The sequence below is a fragment of the Procambarus clarkii genome, chromosome 65 (assembly GCF_040958095.1).
Source record: "Procambarus clarkii isolate CNS0578487 chromosome 65, FALCON_Pclarkii_2.0, whole genome shotgun sequence".
NCBI lineage: Eukaryota > Metazoa > Arthropoda > Malacostraca > Decapoda > Cambaridae > Procambarus > Procambarus clarkii.
Genome location: NC_091214.1, coordinates 24,268,849 through 24,287,805, shown reverse-complemented (window position 1 = coordinate 24,287,805; position 18,957 = coordinate 24,268,849). Strand labels below are relative to the sequence as shown.

At 43.6% G+C, this 18,957-nt stretch overlaps 2 protein-coding genes across 10 annotated transcripts in view; one reads left to right on the top strand and one right to left on the bottom strand.

Annotated features, from left to right (window-relative positions):
• Nucleotides 1–518: 518 nt before the first annotated feature.
• LOC123771031 (uncharacterized) lies at nucleotides 519–13,504 on the bottom strand. Its single transcript, XM_045763267.2, has 16 exons — nucleotides 13,355–13,504; nucleotides 12,960–13,149; nucleotides 12,458–12,556; nucleotides 11,290–11,576; nucleotides 9,903–10,958; nucleotides 9,457–9,723; nucleotides 8,647–8,749; nucleotides 8,017–8,112; nucleotides 6,798–7,072; nucleotides 6,350–6,451; nucleotides 6,024–6,122; nucleotides 5,718–5,873; nucleotides 5,384–5,539; nucleotides 4,542–4,652; nucleotides 3,696–3,812; nucleotides 519–2,148 (listed from the first exon to the last, which is right to left on the bottom strand). The coding sequence occupies exons 1-16, from the start codon at nucleotides 13,376–13,378 to the stop codon at nucleotides 1,990–1,992; spliced, it is 3,297 nt and encodes a 1,098-aa protein (XP_045619223.2). The 5' UTR covers nucleotides 13,379–13,504; the 3' UTR covers nucleotides 519–1,989.
• The window catches only part of LOC123771032 (uncharacterized), a 25,347-nt gene continuing 18,867 nt past the window's right edge, over nucleotides 12,478–18,957 (top strand). For 6 of the 9 annotated variants that reach the window (XM_069309635.1, XM_069309636.1, XM_069309634.1 and 3 more), the window contains exon 1: nucleotides 17,299–17,449. The gene's annotated coding sequence lies outside the window, so the exon portion shown is untranslated. Of the gene's footprint in view, nucleotides 12,605–13,101; nucleotides 13,221–14,659; nucleotides 14,792–17,298; nucleotides 17,450–18,957 lie in introns of those variants that run through there. The other 3 variants (XM_069309630.1, XM_069309632.1, XM_069309631.1) reach the window with 3 other exon arrangements.

The following is an 18,957-nucleotide window of genomic DNA, read 5'->3' as shown; positions in this document are numbered from 1 at the left end:
ATTTGTGTCCACTTATGAAAGCTGTGCCTCTTACGTGTCCACTTAAGAGGGCTGTACCTCTTACGTGTCCACTTAAGAGGGCTGTACCTCTTATGTGTCCACTTAAGAGGGCTGTGCCTCTTACGTGTCCACTTAAAAGGGCTGTACCTCTTACGTGTCCACTTAAGAGGGTTGTGCCTCTTACGTGTCCACTTAAGAGGGCTGTACCTCTTACGTGTCCACTTATGAGGTCTGTATCTCTCACGTGTCCACTTAGGAGGGCTGTACCTCTTACGTGTCCACTTATGAGGTCTGTACCTCTCACGTGTCCACTTAAGAGGGCTGTACCTCTACGTGGTACTAAGTCTGAGTCTATCTGGACGTATATTAAGTCTATCAGACGTGACTTAGCTAGTGAGGGTATTATTGCTATTGTTATATTATTGAGATATTGCTATTGTCTGTTACTGTTTGTTCCCGTTGTTGTATATTGGCATTCAAATTGTTTATAACTGGTAGACAAAATCCAAAACAAGGCGGAAAAACTATTATTTATTCTCAAATCTTACAAACCATAAAATTAACAAAATGTTAAATTACCTCCTGAAGTCATTTACCATGGATGCACAGAGCGTTGTTTCGAATCTAAGGCATATCATCCTTCAGGGTACTATAGTATATAGAGTATATAGTATATAGTAGTATATAGTACTATAATATATAGAGGAGAGTTGACAGCCTCACCCAAAGGGGCAACCCGTCCTCATCGACACAGGCCAAATATTCGTTATTCCAACCACCAAATCCCCCTTGTTATCTATGTTTTAGCTAAGTAGGCTATTTAGCCTACTAAATACTACACTCTTCCAACATATGACTTTAATGTTGATATGTGCTTTCATAATACACACACCTGTATTATGTATTCTTGTGAGCGTAGATTCAGCATTATTTACGATTTATTTTACAACTAGAGCCCAAATAAAGCTGTAACTTCCAAGAGTGTTCAGTAAATCTAAACATATTTTTAGGAGATACTATTATAAATTATCATTTATGGTACATATAAATATTGAAATATATTTTAAATGTAAATAACTTAACACACCACTCGACTGATGACGTGTGTGTGTTTCTCGAGCAGTGAAACGTTTTGTTCACGTCCTCTGTTCGAATCCCGCCTCTCTAAGTGCTTCATCCACGTACTGCAAATACTAATAAGTGCCAACGGAACTTAATTTAGCCTTAACTATTCAACACTTTGTAGTATGGAATATTATTAACATATTTTAAAAAATATTTTTTTTAACCCGCGGTACCTTAAAATGGACGGACAAGCCTAGGCTGAGGACAGGTTGCCAAAGAGATACACTGAAAGTTTACTTTAGTCCTAGGCAATGTTTAGAGCTAAAGCATTTTTGCTGGTTGGCCTTTAAGCTCTTGTTTGGCCTTGATAACACTTCAGAGGTTGATATACCTAAGACCAACACTTATACCAATATATATATATATATATATATATATATATATATATATATATATATATATATATATATATATATATATATATATATATATATATATATAAACGGAGAGGTGTACCCCATTTCTTTATGAGTTTACTTTAGTCTTGAACTAATGTTCAAAGGTAGAGTAATCTCGCAGGTTGATCAGTAAGGTATTGTGGTGGCCTTCATAATCCTTCCTCGGTTGATAGGCTTCAAGCCACACTCCAAATATTACTCTGGGGGGGTCTCTCTCCGGCTTGGTTCCTTCGTTTGATAATTACTCTGGGGTCATCAGTCAAGTGTCTTATGTACCGTGTTTATCAGGAGAGAGTTAATAGCTACCCAATTACATTAATTTATTTATCTATTGGTATGAACTTTCCAGGAAATAGCTTATCTAAATTTACATGTTTCTTATGTATTTCTAATGTCTTCTACATTCGGTCTCCTTTAGCTTATATTTCTTATTTTCCTCCTTCACCACCTTCAGATATTTTGTTGTTCACGTCTTGGGTTTCTTCTCGTTTGGTCTGGTGTTCCTGGCTCTAAGTGCCTCCAGTTGTGTGATGAGCTCCTCCGCCTCTTGACTCAGCTGAAGCACTTCTCTGTTCAGCTCCGTCACGTCCTGTTCCTTCTCCTCTAGCTGGCTCTCCATCGCCTCCTGTGGTGGGGTGGGTGGATAGATGCATGAGGTAATGGTTGGGTGAGAAGGTGGACGGGTTATTATTGTGAAATATGGATGAATCGAAATACATACACACACACAAATACAGTTGTATTATGTATTCATGCGAACATAATGTTTATGCATTCTTGTGCGCGTAGTTTCAGCATTATTTACGATTAATTTCATAACAAGAACACAAATAAAGCTGTAACTTCCAAGAGCGCTCAGTAAATCTAAGAGATACCACAAGTTCACATAAATGTCTTCAAGTTGATTCAAGTCTCCTTTAACTTTCTTCAAGTCTCCTCGAGCACCTGTAAGTCCTTTAAGTTGTCTCAAGTTTTTTTTAAGTTACCTCAAGTCCCACAAGACTTGTTCAAGTCCTAAGAAGACCATGCAAGTTCCCAAGATACTTTTCAATACCTCGGAAGACTGTAACTCAAAAGACTTTCCAAGCCCCCAGAAGACTTTGCAAGTCCCTAGAAGACTTTGCAAGTCCCTAGAAGACTTTGCAAGTCCCCAAAAGATTTTGCAAGTCCCCAAAGAAGTTGCACGCCCACACAAGTCTTTGCAAGTTCCCACATGACTTTTCAACCTCCTCTCACCCTAGCAAGGGTTTTCAAGTCCAACGACAAGACTGTTCACGTTCTCACAAGCCTCTAAATAACCACACAATCTTTCAGTTCCCCTCTAGCTCAGTTATTACAATTCGCAATTAAATAATACTTGTTTATAATTTCTTATAGACCATCCACTTGGACTGATCGGTACAGAGATAGCCTTGTAGCTTGCACGGTCGCGGTGTTGGACTCCCGTTCTCGATGGACGAAGTGGTTGGGCACTCTTCCCCCACCCCCCCTCCTTAGTTCTTATAGCCAAGCTCCTTGTCCACATGTCCCTTATACGTGTTATAGAGTCATTCTAACGTAGAGCTTCCTCCTGATTGGTAACGGTAACCTTACCGTTACCAATCCTATAGACTAATTCCTATAAATACTGGAACATTTCTGTACCATATTACAAGGCCTAAAAATATATCCTACAGGTTCCCATAAAGTTTTATAAGCGAAACAAATTCCACAATGTTCCATAAGCTTGAGCTCCAAAATTTGTCTCAACATTAGTATAAGTCGCCACCAGTTTACATTTAAATCCACACAAAATGTATATAATTGTTCAGGAACTATACTTTTTCACAACTTTTTTACAAAAATATTCACAGGTTACCAAGGAAACGAAATAAATTATCAGGGGAAAGCGCCAAACCATTACGACTATATAGCACTAGGAAAGGATCAGGATAAGGATTTGGGATGGGACGGTGGGGAGGAATGATGCCCAACTACTTGGACGATCGGGGATTGAACGCCGACCTGCTTGAAGCGAGACCGTCGCTCTACCGTCCAGCCCAAGTGGCTGGTACACAGGTTACCAAAATAACCTTAAATTAAGTTATCATGTAGTCCTTCAAGCCTACAAGTTGTTTAGGATCCCTCAGTATCCTTCACCTCCCTGCAGAAGTCAGACAGTATATAACTAACCAGAATGAAGGACTTCCTGAGGAGGAGGGCCGCTGTGGGCCGCCTGGCCGGATCCTGCTGCAGAAGGGACACCACAGCCGCCTTGTACTCCTCGCAGAACCCTCCTGACACGATCACCTGGCACCAACAGGAGAAAGACGATAAACGGGAGGAGAAAGAGAACGAAGAGAGACTCAATTGGAACATTTTGTAGCATTAGGTGAACTGGTATTACTGGAAACCCACTTCAACCCTCCTGAGTGTACTTTAACTTATAGCTGTTGCAGATGAGGAGTGACAATAACGAGGCTGAAAAATATTGACCATACCACACATTAGAAAGTGAAGAGACGACGACGTTTTGAAGTCGATTGTGATCACAATCGACTTGATAATGGTCCAGGACGGACTGAAACGTCGTCGTCCCTTCACTTTTATAACTGTTCAATCTTTCATGCGCTTCGTGAGCACTGTCGCTTGAGGGGTCATTAAGATGACGCTCAAAGTCTTCTTTACAATGACGAATAATGTTGGTGGGCTTTAGCATCTCTCACTGTTAAATCTGGCTTGTCTACACTGAACACTGAGAGAAGCCAAAGCTTTAGAGTTGCAATGTGGTAAGGGAAACCTAGCTCATTCCTTCCCTGTGGTAAGGGAAGCCTAGCTCGTTCCTACCCTACGGTAAGGGAAGCCTAGCTCATTCCTTCCCTATGGTAGGGGAAGCCTAGCTCATTCCTTCCCTATGGTAAGGGAAGCCTAGCTCGTTCCTACCCTACGGTAAGGGAAGCCTAACTCATTCCTTCCCTATGGTAGGGGAAGCCTAGCTCATTCCTTCCCTATGGTAAGGGAAGCTTAGCTCGTTCCTACCTCGTTGTAAGGAAACCCTCGTTCCAGTGTTGCCAACTCGTAGAGACAACACCCCAGGGCCCACATGTCGGCCTTAGCGTCATAGGCTTCTCCGCGTATCACTTCAGGGCTCTGCAGACAAAAGGGCGGGAATGAGACACAGGTCTCTGTTAAGGGTTCACCAGCGAACAATAGCCGTAGCTGCGCCTCTACACTGAGGGTTTATGTATAATATATGTAAAGAGAGAGATATGTCCAGAAGATGTAAGAGAGAAGTAGTTCGTAAATCACACCAGAAGTGGTGAATGATTTTGACTTAACTCGGGGAAGAAAATTAGTGGAAGTCAAATCAAGTTTAGTGTATTGAGGCTCGTTTAGTTAACGAGGTAACATGTAATTTGTTTTAAATAACCTAGTGTGACATCTAGACAATCTTCAGATAAACATTTCATAAACAAATATGTGAAAGTTTGGTTATACATGTCAACGTATCCATCAACACATTAATTATATTTGTGTAATTGGGGTAGAGTATGCGAACGCCTCTCAGTCAAGTCTCAAATCGTTTAGGATTGACTGTTAAAGGTTAAGCCACCCCAAGAGGTGGCATGGGCATGAATAACCCATAAGATCGTTTAGGAGTTAAGTATCACCTCGAGACAAATTAATTTTGTAACCCCCCAAATTCAACCAACTTCACTCAAGAGCTTCAATACAGAGTAAACAAAAGTTATTTTTGTTTACTTTGGTCTGACGATCATATCCGAAAAAGTTAGAAAGTAAACACAAATGCTGGAGGGTCAGAACAAGATGCGTGTTCGTATCGTTACCTCAGGGGACAGGGTAAGAGATCACCAACACACCATATAAGCAGGGGAGCCCAGGGAGGTGAGAGCACGCTGGGCATCGCCTATGACGCGCGCCAACCCGAAGTCCCCCAGCTTGATGATGCCGCCCTCCGTCAGGAAGATGTTATGAGGCTTCAAGTCCCTGTGCAGTATGTTGCGACCGTGGATGTACTGTAGGGAAGGAGACGTGGCCCTTCAGGATAGAATCACACGTCGGAATTCCTAATCTAACTACATCCATAATCTACACCTTAATCACATTAAACTATGATATTGATTCAAAACTATCTGATAAACATAGAAAAACGGAAAATGTAAAATAAAGACGTTCATAGGCTGTGGTGACGACCTTGAGAGCCAAGCAGATGCTAAGCACCCAGCAATGGACAAGACGCTCCTCGAAGTCGACTCCAGCGGTCTTCTGGTCCTGGATGCGGGAGGCCAGGTCCCCGCCGCTGCAGTATTCCATATGGATGTGTAAATGTTTGCCCTCGAACCCTCCGCCCTGCCGGGGAATGTAAGATGCTAGAGAAGACCAACACTGCCTTTCAGTAAACATATACATACATTAATGTTGAAATAACTTTTATTTAGGATGATACTTTTTAATACAAAGACAGGTGTGCCCTCATGAGCCAATTGGTGTCCACGTTACCCTGTAAGCGACGATGTAGGGGTGACACAGAGACTTGAGTAGCTTAAGCTCCCTGTGGGCGTACTCTTGGTGCTTCCGTCGGAGCTGCGACAGGTCGATCTGAGGCAGAGAGAGAAGGCTTTTTGTTTACACTGTCAAAGCCTGTACACATTACCGACAATCACAGCCTATATTTGGACTATAATACATGTTAAGACATTAAGGAGGTAGCCTTGAAGTGTTATTTTGGTTGAACTGTTTATTTTACATTTTATATGTGTACGTGTGCAGACATAAAGGTCTCGTATCCGGACATGACTACCATTACAACACTCACCAACACTCACCCTCTTCACCACTACGAAGCCGTTGTTACTCCTTACAAGGATCACCTCGCCGAAGCTTCCTTCACCAAGCTTACGTTGCTCCTGCAGGTTACTTAAGTGCATCTGTAACAGCAAAGACCGCAGCTGCACTTACACCACAGCTCTAGCAATAACTTCTAAAACACTGAGACAGCTGTAAAGTAACGCATTAACAGCATTTTGAGTTACGGAAACTTTAACTTTAGTTACTAAGACGTATAACAGTGTCAGGTTGTTGTACGTCAGTTTTTCAATCAATAACATTGATTTGATGTTAGGCTTTATATATTATATAAAAGCCTAATACCAAATCAGTGCATATCGCATATGGCTTTTTACTGGCTGATGCAAGTACTACTTACTGCACATTTCTCTATACTTCTTCAGGTTCAACTGACCTGCTTCTCTCTCAGGTACTAGCTTAACTGACCTCATCTTCCTTGTCCTGCAGGAACTTGACGATCATCTTGTTGCCCGCCTCCTTGGCCACGAGCTTGGGCGTTCGACCGCGCTTATCCTTAACGTTGAGGTAGGCGCCCTTCTCCACCAGCCACTTCACCGCCTCCATGTTGCCGTGGTCGGCAGCCAGGTGCAGCGGCGTCGCCCCATCCTGACTCCTAGCTTTGATGCTGAAGCCCTTCTCCCACATCACCGCCAGCACAGGTACGTGGCCGCCCACAGCTGCCCAGTGTATAGCCAGCAGCCCTAAAGAGAGTAAGACGGCTGAATTAATCTGTCATCAGTATTGGCAATGCCAGTAAACACTGGTAATGATGAGTGCTTCCCACAGTTCTTGGTACTTAGTATTTATTTAAACCTGCTGCAAGCAGGAAATTGTATATATTTCTCGTATGTAGTTACATCCTTAGGAAGCCATTGCACGTATTGGGTCTATTGCTTACAGTGGTCTGGTGTGATGGTATCATATATGAGATATATATATATTTTAATTTAATATTAACAAGGACTGAAGGACAAGTCCTATGGACTGAAGGTTCATAGGAAATTGATTTATCAAAATTCTAAATATTAAAACAGAAATCGATGACATTTACTTCAAAATTTCGGCTTATGCACATTGCATCTTTAGATTGCCCTTTTGTTAAGCCCAGTCTCAACGTCACCAATGTCTAGCCTAGCCAACAAATATATACGAAAAGCTTTATCAATCGATATTAAAATTGCGCTAATATTACCAGTAATAATATTATTGTAGTTTAGGCATACTGTGCCCCCAGACGTTTGCTGAAAATCTATCAAAGAAAAGCGTGTATTTTGTTATACTGTATTTTACATTATAGACAGGGCATTATGAGGAGAAAGCTCTGAGTCATTACGACTGTATAGCACTTGGAAGGTATGTGAGGATAAGTAGGAAAGGGCGAAGGGGGGAGCAATGGTGCCCATCCACTTGGACGGTCGGGGATTGAACGCCGACCAACAAAAAGCGCGGCTGCCGCTCTACCGTCCATCGCAAGTTACTGCCCCGCTCCTGTGCCAGGTAAGTCCACTACGGGTTCACCATTGCCTGTGCTACTCGGAACGTTTTGTTCCGAGTAGCTGAATCTAAAACAACAACAACAGCTCTACCGTACTGTCCAAGTGTAGCCCGGGACGTACACTAATGTACTTGTTTGTATCTCACTTACCATGGGCTGTGGCCTTACGGTCGGCTCTGTACTTAGCGAGGAGTCTTACGATCTTCGGGTAGCCACTCCAGCAGGCCAGGTGCATCAACGTCAGACCTGCAGGTAAATGCCATTGTATCTTATAATGCTAGCTAGGGTCATAAAGTTTTAGAATTATCATCATGACGGAAGCTCTAGCTCATAGATCAAATATATTCTGTCAACATTACACTTTATTTCATTTTTCCTAGTTTCAATTCGTAAAAACACCTGCAACTGTTGTGTTTATTGTTTTAATTCGTATGGATAGTTGAATATTTGTGTGAGAATTTTCGTCAGATTTTATGGAAGAAAAAACAAGAGAGAAAGAATTATTGTAATAGAACGTCAGCAGACTGGTATCTTAAAAATCAAATGTGTAGGCATATAAATAGCGAGTTATGTACCGTACTGAATATTATGAAAATGGCGACTGATCTCAAAAATGTACTACATGAGGAAATCCTCTCGGGTGGGCGCGAACCTACCACCAGGCCGCATACTCTAGCACATTGATATATATCATCACGTTAATGTGATTTCTGTGTGTGAATGGACTACATGACCAGCATGCTTGAGCTTCACGGAGAAAATGATGCTAGCAGCACTAACCTTTCTCCCCTGCCTTGGAGCTGCGGGTGTCTGGACTGGTCCCAGCTACCAGCAATCTCTCTGTGGCAGCGTGGTTTCCTGCTGACACGGCCTCCACGATCTCCTGTGAGGCATGCAGTGTGTTTCAACTAACAGGGTAGGCTTAAATAAAATCATAGCGAATTGTACACATAAAGAGGTGTAGCCTACTTGTCGGTGTATACCGAGTTTACTTTACTTCTTGATATAGTCTAGAATTAAAGTACACTTGCTGCTTGGTCAGTAAACAATTGTAGTGACTTAATAATTCTCCAGAGGTTGATAGCCCTTAAGCCCGATACCAAGCTAATATATACACCGAGAGGTATAAACCCTACTTTTAGGTGTATATACACTGAAATTTTACATTAGTCCTGGACAATGGCCAGGGCTAGATTATTCTTGCTGGTTGGTTAGTAAACATTCGTGTTGCCTTAAAATTACTCCAGAAGTTGACTACCACCACCAGCGGGCTTCATGTCACTTATTTCCATATATTGATAAAATTTTATTGCTCGGTGCTGAACACCTAATTTGGCAATAGCAGTGTTTAAGTACGGAGGCCAAAACTGTTTGCAATATTGAAATATAAGATGTGCAAGCACAGAGAAGAAAATTTATCCGATTGGAACTCCCGAAGGATCTCCTGGTAAAACTTACAATGACACTTAAAACTTTGTATATGCTTGCATTAAGAACAGCACTACACTAATGCCAAACTAAATGACTAAACATTTAACTTTTAACTTCACAATTTTTGTTATAATTCATGTTTTATATATCTAACAATACCTGTTCTGTGGTATCAGTAGATAGAGAATCATTAATCTCCGCTTCCCCCTCTAAGTCATCAGTCTCGGACGTAGACAGCATACGATACAAGAGTCCATCACATCGTGGTGGCGGGGTTGGAGTAGTGGTGCAGTTGTTCGCAGTTGAAGGCTGGGTTAATGCCTGTTGGTCTTGATCTTGTCGTGGGTGTGATTGGCTGGCGGGTTGAGGTTGAAGAGCTTGGTCAGGGGCGTCGTCAGCGCCCCCAGGAGGTTCAGATAATGGCTTCTGGAAACATTATTTGGTCACATAGTAAAGATGAAACAATATTATATATTACTTAGCATGGATTCACGTATATTCTAAATATGAATCCAGGTTCGTGTAAATTTATTTTGTTTTGGTTTTTGTGTAGGTAAAAGAATACGCCAAACTATATTTAATGAAAATAAAAGGAGGTAGTGTACCGGTAGATGGAGAGTGGGTGTTGCGCGAGCTTGTCTTCTGTCGTGCTGGTGGTCTTGTTCGTGTTGCTGCTGCTGCTGCTGGCCTTGTAGTTGCTCTTGTTTCTCTGGCTGCTGTTGTTGCAATTGCTGCTTTTGTTTTCTATGCTGATGTAATGTCTGCTGGCTTTTCCGTTGCTGCAGTTGGGGACGCTGTTGCTGGTATTGGGGTCGCTGCTGCTGCTGTTGAGGACGCTGTTGCTGCTGTTGGGGACGTTGCTGTTGACGGTTTTCGTCTCGGTTCTCATTGGCATTTTGGTTGGCGTTTCGGTTCTCATTGGCGTCAAGGTTTTGGTCGACGTCTCGGTTCTGGTTGGCGTCACGGCTCTGGTTGGCGTCACGGTTCTGGTTGGCGTCACGGCTCTGGTTGGCGTCACGGCTCTGGTTGGCGTCACGGTTCTGGTTGGCGTCACGGCTCTGGTTGACGTCTCGGCTCTGGTTGACGTCTCGGCTCTGGTTGACGTCTCGGCTCTGGTTGGCGTCACGGCTCTGGTTGACGTCTCGGCTCTGGTTGACGTCTCGGTTCTGGTTGGCGTCACGGCTCTGGTTGGCGTCACGGCTCTGGTTGGCGTCACGGCTCTGGTTGGCGTCTCGGCTCTGGTTGGCGTCACGGCTCTGGTTGACGTCTCGGCTCTGGTTGGCGTCACGGCTCTGGTTGGCGTCATGGCTCTGGTTGGCGTCACGGCTCTGGTTGGCGTCACGGCTCTGGTTGACATCTCGGTTCTGGTTGGCGTCTCGGTTCTGGTTGACGTCTCGGCTCTGGTTGACGTCTCGGTTCTGGTTGGCGTCACGGCTCTGGTTGACGTCTCGGTTCTGGTTGGCGTCACGGCTCTGGTTGACGTCTCGGTTCTGGTTGGCGTCACGGCTCTGGTTGGCGTCACGGCTCTGGTTGGCGTCTCGGTTCTGGTTGGCGTCACGGCTCTGGTTGACGTCTCGGTTCTGGTGAGCAACGCTGTTTTGGCGGGCTGAGTGTGATTCTCTTGTAGGCGGCTCCTCTTCCTCCTGGGTGGCGCTTCCCTGCTGCGTAGGAGACAGGAGTGTGTGTAGGTAATTACGGCCTTATGAAACCTTGAGGCTACGACAAACAAGAACACCACGTAAATACAACAGCTGAATTTCCTTAAACACACTTCCGTATGTTAGAGACTACTGCGGACAAACAGGCATTAGTAACGTGAATGTAACCATGTATATATCATTATAGTATATTAATAAATGTATATACTGAAGGATGCGTGGAGAAGATTGTCGTTTGTCTATATAAATCAAGTACGAGTTGATTAATCGACCAATCGATTCATAAAATTATATAATATTTATATATAATTCTATATAATATATTAATCAGTACCTGGTCAATGGGACTGCTATAGCCCTGGAGAAATTCTACAATAGCCTCATGTGAACGTAGTCTTTTAGCGTAGTCTTGTGCGGTGCGGAGGTGGGTGTCTGTGACGTGTGTGGAGGCGCCTTGCTCCACCAGCCACCTCACCACCTCCAGGTGACCGCTCTCGGCCGACAGATGCAGGGCCGTGGCTCCGTCTCTGTTCTGAGAGTCCAGGTCGCAGTTGTGCTCTCTCAGCACCTCCAGAACCTCCTTGTGGCCGTGGACCGCTGCCAGGTGGACAGCCTGGAAACCTGAATTATAGTTTAATGTATAAATCTCAGACGTTCAGACTCACTCTTCGTCGACCAGTCCACGAAGTGGGCGCTAGGCGGCAGTTGCCTCCAGGAGTGAAGACTAGGGTGCCTTGGCTTGTTAATTTAGCCATGAAGATTGCCCAGTAGTAAAGCACACTTGCTGGTAAGTCAGCAAGTTGTTTTGATAGCCTTAATAATTATGCAGAGGGTGATATGTCTCCAGACCATCAACAAACCATTCGGTAATATCAATATTAGTGAGAAAATCTTAGTTTTGTTTATCTCTGAGTAATTAATTTTAATAGAAGTCGTTGATACAACATAAGAACTGGCGTTCATCCTGTAATATATCTCCAGTCATAACGGGAGAAGTTTAAAATAGGGAAATGGGGCTCCCTAGCCGAATAACCTATATGTTGACCAGACCACACACTAGAAAGTGAAGGAACGACGACGTTTCGGTCCGTCCTGAACCATTCACAAGTCGATTGTGGTCCAGGACGACTCTAGTCACAGTCGACTTGAGAATGGTCCAGGACGGACCGAAATGTCGTCGTCCCTTCACTTTCTAGTGTGTGGTTTGGACAACATATTTCAGCCACGTTATTGTGACTCCTCGTCTGCACCTTCTATATAGTTCTGGGCCAGGTTTCCTCAAGCACTTACATGTCCGCTTACGAAACCTGTACACCTTTCCTCAATCATGGCAGCCCATTCTGTATTTATTAAAGAAGTTACAAGCTTCGAAACTCTACGAGGTCGCTCTTAACCCAATCTCGTAGCTCATACTGTTTTAAATAAAAGCTAACCAAGCCGCCATTATTTATGAAAGATGTACAGGTTTCGTAAGCCTGTCAAGTGAAGGGAACTGAACTCACCTTTGTTATCGGCGGCACCAACATCGGCGCCCCTAGTCAGCAGCTCCCTCACAACGTCCGTGTAGCCGTTCCTCACAGCGAGGTGCAGGGGCTGCATCCCTGGGGAAGAATGCCAGTATTTGCAGCATGAACACTCAGTACTGTCAGGTGAGTGATCAACAGTCAGGTGAGTGATCAACACCGCCAGACAACCTGATCATAGGTTGTACAGAGGTAACTTATGGCGCTTGTTCAGTCATAAGTATAGGCTGCTGTCGGGTTTAACCATGTTTTGGTGTGGCTGCTGAATCACGTTATATCATCTACAATTTTGCACTCCTGGCCCTGATGGTGGCTTGATACACTAAAGGAAACACAATCACCAATGAAACCATTATTGTAAAAGAGTTAATTTGACCACAAAACAGTGTCAAGGAACCACCAAGTTTCCTGAATTACAAGCTAACTAAAGCTTTGTTGAGATCGAAACAATGTAATCAAGCCTCCACTCGCCCGCCCTCACCTCTGTCAATGAGACTCTTGACCCTGGTGTTGGCCTGGTGATCACACAGAAGTCTCACGATCACCAGGTTACCGCTCCGAGCAGCGTTGTGGAGGGGAGTCCGCAGTCCCTTGGAGCTGCCATCAACGGCCGCCCCGGCTGCCAGCGCCAACTGCACCCCCTCTAGGTGCCCTAGGACGGCATAGTGCTCCTACAGGAAAGACATGAGGATTAGAGGACGAGGAACAGACAACTGAAATACAAGCCTACTCCACAGACTCGGTAAGGCATATGATCTCAGTAGTTTTCAGCCGACCAGACAGGCAACTAGGCTGGTTTTCATATAAACAAGCTGAGACCCAAACACAAAACAACACGATCTCATAAAACCCATTTTCCAACACTAATTTACTCACGAGCTTGGCTGTCCACGAATCCATTTCTTCAGGTGAACACTGAATAATAGCAATTATTCACATAACCGCAAGTGAAACCCTCTATATCAAGATTCCGAGATGATAGACACTGAACGGCAGTGGTCGTTCGGCGCTGGGTGATAAAGGTGTTATCAGTTGATATGATGTGTTATCAAATTACATACCAGAGATAGTCTTGGTTTGTAATATTGGCAATGTACGTGTGTATAAGTTGAGCTGTTTTGAAGCATTTCCTTGCGGTAGAGATGTTTGTGTATGTGCGCGATGTGTGTTTTTATCGGGGTGTGTATACCTGTGTATATATATGTATGGATTGAATTTTGCATGTGTGTGTGTGTGTGCTTATACTCACCAAGTTGTACTCGCCTACTTGTTCTTGCAGGTCGACCGTCTGCTTTTAAGCTCTGCCTTTTCACTCTTTTTTTCATATTTACATTTAAATCTGTGCATTGAAGTGGCTTCGACATCTTCCTCTTCTAGTCCGTTTCAGTTATTTACAACTCTCAGACTGAAAAAAACTTTTTCTGACATCTCTGTAACTGTAATGTAATTCCAGTTTCCAATTATGTCCTCTCGTTCTACTGTTCCTAAATATGAACGTTGTTTCTGTATCTACTTTGTCAATCCACTTTAGTATCTCGTACGTCGTTATCATGTCTGTCCTATTCCTCCTTTCCTCCAGTATAGTCAGATCAAGTTCCCTCAGACTTTCTTCATAGCTCAGGCACGAGCCTTGTTGCATACTTGTGGACCTCTTCTAGTTTTGTGTTCTCATGGGCGACTGTCCATGAGAATATTCATAAAACCTGTCAATGACTAACCTACTAGCCTTGTTGTACTCGCCTACTTACGTTGCCAATTATTTAATTCCAATTCCTGTCTTCATTAAGCAGCCTATCCTCGTAAAATTATGGCACTTATTGCAGCTGTTTGGTCAAACGTTCGACCCCCCCAAAGTTCACGTTTTATATTACTATTCTGGCCCTTCCATAAACCCAAAGTCTATTATGTTACCAGACAATGTCTTCCATAGATTAATATTACAGTATTTCCAAACCAATATTTACCCCAGGTCTTTATCCACCCAGTCCTCACACTAAGCTGTTTAAGGGAGTTGAGTGGCGACCGCGGCCGTCGGACGCCTCTGAGGTCTTTCCGCTCCTGGCTAGTGTTTACGTTGGACGATTGCTGGTTGCCCTGCCTGGTGGTGGTGGTTTGCCACTGACAGGGTGACGTTTGGATTTGTCATGGGGACTTCTCGACCTCCAGTGAAGAGGACATTGTCGGCTGGTCTGGCATTTACGGTGCCGGTGGACCATCAGTTAGTTGGTGTCGCCCTGGTGGACGTGCTACATGAGCAGCTGTCGGACTTAGTGGGCGTCCAGCTGCTTCAGGGCAACCGTGCTGTGGTCAAAAGTATGTGGCTGTATATGATGCCCCCTTCGAATTTTAGGACGAATTTTTAACCTCCTGTTTTGAGCTGTTTAGGACTGTGTTTAATGTTCGTAGGAACAAGGTCCTTGCCGTGCACTGAGCTGGGATGCTTGACGACTCCCGCACCCTGACGATGTCGCTGAAGTGTAGTGTACCGTCGTCGATGTCCGTGTTGGGTTACACGCTCTGCTGCCTGTATCGGGGGGTTGTTGTTGTTTTAGATTCAGCTACTCGGAACAAAAGTTTCATAGTAGCACGGGCTACGGTGAGCCCGTTGTGGACTTACCTGGCAGAGGAGCGGGGCTGTAACTGTGTTACTAACTGAACTTCAGTTCAGTATCGGGGTCAACCGCACACCTGTTATAGGTGTGATCACGAGGGTCATTTGGCTGCAGCGTGCGACGTGGAGCAACTGGTCGGGTGCATATTTTTCGTGCGGAGGATTTTCCGCCCCTGTTGCCTTCCGACGGTTCTGAGGACGGAGTGGGTACTGTGCCTGAGGCGCCCAATTGCTTGTCTGCTGCTCCGCCTGTTGAGGCGAGTTCTACGGCTTGTGCGACACGTCTGGTAACTGCCGTGCCCCTGAGGTTGTTGAGCCAGTGTGTGTGTGGGTGTCGGGCCGTCGGGTGCGCTGCGTGTAGTGGAGGATGTCCCGGTGGAGGTCCATGTCCTGCCCCCCCCCCCCCCCCCCCCGCCTGTGGATGTGGTCTAGGCTCCCGGGGACACGGGCTCTGCTGTTTTTGACGGGGGCCTCGGCAGGGGGAGGTGCCTGCCGTGCCTGTGTGTGTCGGCCACTGTTCACTTGCCAGTTTACAAGTAGACTATTACTGGAACCGTAATGTTTTCAGACCATTACAAATATAACTATCCAGATAACTATCCAGGTGGTTTGACGGGGTAGTTTGTTGCTCAAGGTATTGGATTTGTTGAGGACCGCTTCCCAACTGATAACTGGCTACTCGAATTCTCTTGTTATTGCTTGTAGCATTTTAATCCGCTCATGAACATTGTAGCATTAAAACCCTCTCATATACATTGTACGACTATAAGCCTCACATTCAAATTTGTTATTCCGCCATAAGCCTCCCATTAAGAGCCTAGTTTGGATCCATTTGGTTTTACTTGAAATTAAAAAAAAAATGAGGACCTGCAGAGCCTTTAAAGGTTGAAACCTGAAGAGATAACGCAAGAGGCTGCTTATCAGGTACTAAATTATGATACGAGACAGATAAACCATGCCTTCACTTACATTTGCCATTGATAACAATAATGCACCTTGCTCACGTATGTAGCCTACTGCGTAGTCGCTAAAACAGTATTCCCTTGTTTTGTGTTGGGTTTAAGGCATATCAACCGGGGACAAGCGGGCACTGTAAAAAGACACCTCGAACACTGTTTACGTTGGACAGACGTAAATCTGTGTATTTATGTTTGTAGGTTAGAGTGGCAATTTAAAAACACTACAGTCACCTTCTGTGGTTGATTGTTCAATAAATCACTAAACTATATGTTTAACAGACCTCTAACCCTGTCCATGGTGGACAGAAGAAAATGTATATATGCTGGTTAGCATTGTAAATGTGTGGCTACGTTTGTGGTAGGAAACAAAAATCGCGGGAATAGACCAACCAACAACTTTACTTTGGTCCTGAATTCAGGACTAAAATAAACTCAGTCTATACCCACCGAGAAGCGATATATATATACCTCTTCTTTTCTTCTTCTTGATGGTAGGTGCAGTTTTTGTGTAGGGTCTTCCCAATGATGACTCGGTAATGTGCTCTCTCTCTCACGTATACTTGTTCTGATTTATGAATGTATTAATTATAAATAGTTTATTGATTTAGTTGTAATGTAGTAATAATAGTAAAAGCTGTATTAATAACAGCTGGAAGGTGTTATTATTTTTATTTATTATCAGTTATTTTTATTTTATTATCAGTTTATTATTATTTATTATTATTATTTTTTTATTATCAGTTATTCATCTTCATTTCTGGCATGTGAATGGTCAGTGTGTGTTAGCTGAGGCTTATAGGGCCGGCGCAGGAATATCATAGGGGATATTTCCCGTAGACGTAGAAGTAGTAAATCCCTTATTGTTGACTACGAGAGTGACACAGTTCCCGAGAAGCCTCGGGCTTTTGGAATTTAATAACGATATTATGTTTTCATTATTATTACTATCGGTATGACCGTTAATATTACTCCTCTTGGGGGTTTAATACATCTGAGCTTACCACAGGCAGTTGACTGTGAATTAAGAAATATACGATAACAGCTTACGGTTTGAAAGATTTTTTCTGCATATTTTATGCAAATCTCATTTAGCCAGATACGACAGAATATTATATAATGATTTTACTAGGTAGACTAAACTATTTTGTCAAGTTTTCTTCGTGTTAATTCCCTCTCCCATCAACTTTACACACAGCTCTGTCCGACAACACACGTCAACCATTACATCAAGAAACTAATTTATACAGCAAAACATCGTGTAATTACTGTAGATCAATAATGGTGAAAGAAGGCTGAATGCCATCACATTACGATAAGTCAGATATGTTGTCTATGGCCTTATCTCTGTGGTATCCAGGTGACTGGTGAACACCAGTGAAGCCCTTGGCAGTGTAGTGAGAGGTGAGCCTTGCTTACTTTCCGTTGGGTAAAATAAGTGTCGTAACTCGTATTCATTCCTAGCCTTAGTGATTTTCTTGATCTTGAATAACACATCGATTTTTTTTTCCATAAAAATCCCCTACGTCAAAATATGGTGTACTATAACTCACAGCGGCTCCCAAAATTGACGTTCTCTATTCGTGGGTCCTTGACTAGGTTAGGTTCGGGCAATTTAGTACATCATTTTTGTGATTTGACAACTCGAGAGGACAGGTTGCGCCCTTAATCTTCGTCCCCTCTCTGAAAAACGTTTCATTTGCAGTGATTTGTGCCTCAATGACACGTTTTGTCATTCAGGTTGTCACCGGGCTTCTATATAATGAAATGTAAATTAGTATTATTCCTTCGGTTTTATTTCCAGCTTGCCTTTGCCTTCCCCAGGTACTGGAAGCTCAGTATATAGACTATAGTTACCCCAGGTACTGGAAGCTCAGTACATAAGACTACCTGTATAGTTACCCCAGGTACTGGAAGCTCAGTATATAGACTATAGTTACCCCAGGTACTGGAAGCTCAGTACATAAGACTACCTGTATAGTTACCCCAGGTACTGGAAGCTCAGTATATAGACTATAGTTACCCCAGGTACTGGAAGCTCAGTACATAAGACTATAGTTACCCCAGGTACTGGTAGCTCAGTACATAAGACTATAGTTACCCCAAGTACTGGAAGCTCAGTACATAAGACTATAGTTACCCCAAGTACTGGAAGCTCAGTACATAAGACTATAGTTACCCCAGGTACTGGTAGCTCAGTACATAAGACTATAGTTACCCCAAGTACTGGTAGCTCAGTACATAAGACTATAGTTACCCCAGGTACTGGTAGCTCAGTACATAAGACTATAGTTACCCCAGGTACTGGTAGCTCAGTACATAAGACTATAGTTACCCCAGGTACTGGTAGCTCAGTACATAAGACTATAGTTACCCCAGGTACTGGTAGCTCAGTACATAAGACTATAGTTACCCCAAGTACTGGTAGCTCAGTACATAAGACTATAGTTACCCCAGGTACTGGTAGCTCAGTACATAAGACTATAGTTACCCCAGGTACTGGTAGCTCAGTACATAAGACTATAGTTACCCCAGGTACTGGTAGCTCAGTACATAAGACTATAGTTACCCCAGGTACTGGTAGCTCAGTACATAAGACTATAGTTACCCCAGGTACTGGTAGCTCAGTACATAAGACTATAGTTACCCCAGGTACTGGTAGCTCAGTACATAAGACTATAGTTACCCCAGGTACTGGTAGCTCAGTACATAAGACTATAGTTACCCCAGGTACTGGAAGCTCAGTACATAAGACTATAGTTACCCCAGGTACTGGAAGCTCAGTACATAAGACTATAGTTACCTCAGGTACTGCAAGCTCAGTACATAGACTATAGTTACACCAGGTACTGGAAGCTCAGTGCATAGATTATAGTTACCCCAGGTACTGGAAGCTCAGTACACAGACTAAT

Bases quoted from the DNA above. Each gene is read 5' to 3' on its own strand.
- LOC123771031 (XM_045763267.2), bottom strand. From the start codon at position 13,378: ATGGATTCGTGGACAGCCAAGCTC. The intron at 11,577-12,457 runs GTGAGTTCAGTT...ACTATAATTCAG, and splicing joins TGGTGCCGCCGATAACAAAG to GTTTCCAGGCTGTCCACCTG. The intron at 8,113-8,646 runs GTTAGTGCTGCT...ATTTACCTGCAG, and splicing joins CTCCAAGGCAGGGGAGAAAG to GTCTGACGTTGATGCACCTG.